Source organism: Caenorhabditis briggsae (assembly GCF_000004555.2).
Source record: "Caenorhabditis briggsae complete genome, chrV, whole genome shotgun sequence".
In the NCBI taxonomy this organism is placed as follows: Eukaryota; Metazoa; Nematoda; class Chromadorea; order Rhabditida; family Rhabditidae; genus Caenorhabditis; species Caenorhabditis briggsae.
In genome coordinates, this window is record NC_013488.2 from 16,885,006 (window position 1) to 16,889,167 (window position 4,162).

The 4,162-nt window shown below is 36.3% G+C and overlaps 2 protein-coding genes across 2 annotated transcripts in view; one reads left to right on the top strand and one right to left on the bottom strand.

Annotated features, from left to right (window-relative positions):
- Positions 1-773, top strand: part of CBG22876 — a gene marked incomplete at both ends in the record, with an annotated part of 1,314 nt that extends 541 nt beyond the window's left edge. Inside the window, one exon of the mRNA XM_002638280.1 lies at positions 587-773. Coding sequence (XP_002638326.1) covers positions 587-773 — 187 coding nt within the window. The remainder of the gene's footprint in view (positions 1-586) is intronic.
- CBG22875 overlaps positions 1-1,651 on the bottom strand; it is a gene marked incomplete at both ends in the record, with an annotated part of 4,965 nt that extends 3,314 nt beyond the window's left edge. Inside the window, 3 exons of the mRNA XM_002638279.1 lie at positions 916-983; positions 1,033-1,163; positions 1,554-1,651. Coding sequence (XP_002638325.1) covers positions 916-983; positions 1,033-1,163; positions 1,554-1,651 — 297 coding nt within the window. The remainder of the gene's footprint in view (positions 1-915; positions 984-1,032; positions 1,164-1,553) is intronic.
- Positions 1,652-4,162: the final 2,511 nt, after the last annotated feature.

A 4,162-nucleotide genomic window follows, 5' to 3' on the forward strand; every position in this document is an offset into this window, starting at 1 on the left:
ACACATAAGGGGGGACCCTTATGTGATTTTTTTCGACCAAAAATTTTTTTTTCGAGTTTTTCGATCTTTTTTGATCAGACAGACAAACAATCCGAAATACAAAAAAAAATGGAAAAAATTATATTGAGAGCTCAAAATTTGGCTCAAAAATACAGAATTTTTGACACCGGGCCTGCCGGGCCTTGAAAAATTCCTCAGGCCCGGCCCGGAATTTTACAAGTATGGAGAAAAGTGATGCCTAGACTATCAAAACCTCAACGATGTCGGTTCACTAACAAATTAACTTCTTTTGAACCTTTTGAATTTTGGTTTTTTCAGCGAATCAGATAAAACTAGGACACCAATTTCCTACATTAATCGCTATGCCTTGAATCGTTTGTTTCGCGTGAAGCCTTCAAATTTTTTAAAAATTTATTTGTAACAGGTCACGCAAGAGCTACTAGAAAAATCCGCTTCTTTCTTTCACCCAGTGGAAACGAAATTTGGTTGTTACCAGAAAAATGATTGCGATATTTTTTTAATGTGTGCTGTAGGGCCGAAGTAAGTACACATTGAAGAATTATTTTTATATTCCTTCTTTTTCCAGAAATAACCCTTATGAATCTGATTTCAAGTATGGACCGCCAGGAAGTGCTTGTCCACACGGAAAAACCGATAGTGGATTGTGCAAAAGTAGAGTTCAAAGGGAAAAATCGGAAGTAAAAGAAGAAGACAACGGATCAAATCATTCGTCTCTCCTCATTGCATTACTCGTAACTGTATTTTTCATGTAATAGTTATTGAATAAAGTGATCTTGTCTTAAAAATCTGTCTGTCAAACTATCAACACAGAAAACCATGAGATCTTCGTAAGCCGGGACACAAAAATTACTCGATTCTCAATTAAAAAATTGTTGAATTTTTTTCAAACCCCACCATTGGAATTCTTCTATCCAATTGAACCATTTCTCTCACTTTATACGCATCTCGATCAAATTGGAAAGCTGAAAATTTATAAAAAATTCAAATTTGCCGCTCAAAAATTTGACCTACTTTCCGAGCTCATTCCGACTGTGAAACATTTTTGAAGTCGACAAAATTTACAAGTGAAAAATCCGTTTTTGAAAAACTTGCATTGCTTCTTTCGAGAGCAAGGTTTGATGTGTTTTGAGGTTCCAGTGCGTCTGGAAAAGTGGCCGGGGCTTTGAAAATTCTGTAAACTTTGGGATCTTCGAAATTCAAAATTTCAGAATTTCATAATTTCAGAATTTCAGAATTTCAAAATTTCAGAATTTCAGAATTTCAGAATTTCAGAATTTCAGAATTTCAGAATTTCAGAATTTCAGAATTTCAAAATTTCAGAATTTCAGAATTTCAGAATTTCAGAATTTCAGAATTTCAGAATTTCAGAATTTCAGAATTTCAGAATTTCAGAATTTCAGAATTTCAGAATTTCAGAATTTCAGAATTTCAGAATTTCAGAATTTCAGATATTCCGAAATTTGATGAAAAATTCTATTAAGAAGACCCATTAAAAACGGACATGGCCTAGAAAAACCTAGGCCATCACTAACCTGAAAAATGCCGCACAAGCTCTACAGGCCACCGCTCCATAGTGACTTCCGCGCGCTTCCTGTCCGCAAATTTCGCAAATCAAAGCTTCAGAATTCATCGTTTTTTTCCGTATAGAATAAAATGTTTCTGGTCTATCGGCAAAAAGAAAATTGCGTCACGAGATAAGATAAGAAGAGACGCAGATAGGTTGACAAAAAGAAAGGAGGAGAGAGGGAAGGTAATCAGACACTGAACGTAATGATGAGAGTGGTCAAGAGTCAAAAAATTAATGGAATCAGTTCAAAGTCAGGATTTAGTTTCTCTCTCCCTTCCCCCTATTTCCACCTCGCCTCTCCACCATCCGCTCGTTTGTATTCGCACTCCTTTCCCTTTCTCTTCTGTTGCACGCGTGGCCTTGTGGTCTACACTGGTGGTCAGCGCGCCGCAAGCCGCGAGTTCGGGTGCACCCAGAGCCAGGATTACAAGAAATGACCCGTACGTGGCTTGGGTAGGGGCAGATAGTATCAGTCATGATGAAATCAACTTCATGAGCGCGGATTATTAGATGTTCACAGGTCCTGGGCGATGATGCGCATAAAGGACCCGATCCATATGCGATCCTCTAGAAGTCCGTTTGACACATATCGCGAACAACGAGCTGCGATGAGTCTCACATGTGTGCGATGCGGAAGAGGCTGAATCGAGTGTTACGAATGCGCGCGTATCCTAGATGGATTCTAGGTGGGTGGGCGATGTGTGCGATATGGGTCTGATACGGTAGGCAGACTACAACACTCCGAAATCCCGGATGCGCCCATTGTTTACCGTAAATCCACACCGGCAACTTTGTCAATTTTTCGTCAATTCGAGCCTACATTTCTGGTTTTTCGATTATTCCTTCGATGTTTTTTGTGAAAAAGAGTTATGGCAGAATAAAAAATCGCTGAATTCTTGCAGAAACATGTCTTTCACTCGTCAATTGCTATGTTTTTCGCCAAAATAGGTGATATTGAGATTTTTTGATTTCACTTTGTAATTATTGTAAAAATCGTATTTTCAGGTGGAGTAAAAGGTAAGTTGGTAAGTATACAATAATTACAAAGTGTAAATTATAAAATTTTTCAATTTTTCATGTAATTTCAAAAAAGTGAAAGTGAGACATTTTTTGAACAAATGAAAAAAAAATGCGGTAGCGGTGTGCCCCACATGCCCCGTATATGCCCCCTACCGGCGTCCTTTCCCTGTACCCAATTCATCGGCGCGTCCTCCGTCGCCCATCCATTATGCGTATGCGCGCCCAGGACCTGTGTTGAAATGTTGTTCTGAAATTAATTCAAAAAATGTTTTTTGTGCAATTTATAACTTGTATGGCATAATAAAGTCTTACATTATTGAACGTTTTGATCCCTGTAAACGTGAATACATGATTCGTATACATATAATTAATTGTTTATTACAAAGTGTGTATGTCTGACCATTCAACCAGTGTTCGTACTAGTCTCGAGTGTTGGGGTTTCCATATGAATATGCTCTTTGGTCAAAGACACGGACGGCGGGGACGTTTTCATTTGGTTGTCATGGAGAAATGGAGACTCCAAAATGTGCAAAAAGTAGAAGAAAGAGAACGAATGGCAATTTTTTGGTTAGGTGTCTTTGTATCGAAAATTTCCCTTATTTGACTATTTTTAAATGTCCGATTTGAATTTAAAATATCTGGAATTCCGACTAAAAAGTTGGGACTTATTTTTGAGGTGTCTGAAAATGTGGCTAACCAATTTTTTTCCAGAAATTTCAAAAAAAAATCCCAAAGATACAATCTTGACTGGATATGGCTAATATTTACCACATTATCTTGTTTGAATAAAATTGTATGAAAGAATTTAATTAGCGCTCATCAGCTCTATCCAAGTAAACTAAAATCATCAATCTAATTGGATCAGTTTAATTAATTATTTAGAAAGTCACACGTATCTTTTTTTTTCACCTGCCACTATTTTTTTTGTAGTTTGCATATTTTCTGCTAGAAAACGTTTTTTCACAGACCACCTACCCGGTTATGTATGTTTCCCGAAATATATATTTAGATAATCTTTTGAGATCTCGAAAGATTATCTAAAGGATTACATCATTTGAGAAACCAGAGATTTTCGGGGGATGAATGAGGTGTATAGTTTTTAGGGATTCTAAAAAAAATTCCAAATAAAATAAGAAACGGAAAAATTCAAAATCTCGAGGATTGTATAAATAAAAAAAATCAAAAGAAAACCGAGAAAATTGGCAATTTCATACTTCAAAAAAAAAAAACATACCGTAAACACTCTAATAGAACGCCACCCGGACCGTCCACTTTGACCCTATTTATCTCACTTCTTCTAAAAGATATCAAAAAGTTTTTAACTAACAAAATGTTTATCATGATATCAGCAACATTTTATCAGTGAACCACTTTTTGGTATCTCTCACAGAAAATGAGATAAATGGGCTCAAATTTGACGATTCAGGTGGCGTTCTATTAGTGTGTTTACGGTGAGTTCTGAAAATCCGCGAAATCTCAGAAAAGTGAAAAAAATTCAAAATCAATTAACAAAAAAAAACCAAAATGTTTCAAATTCTAAGATATAAGATACCG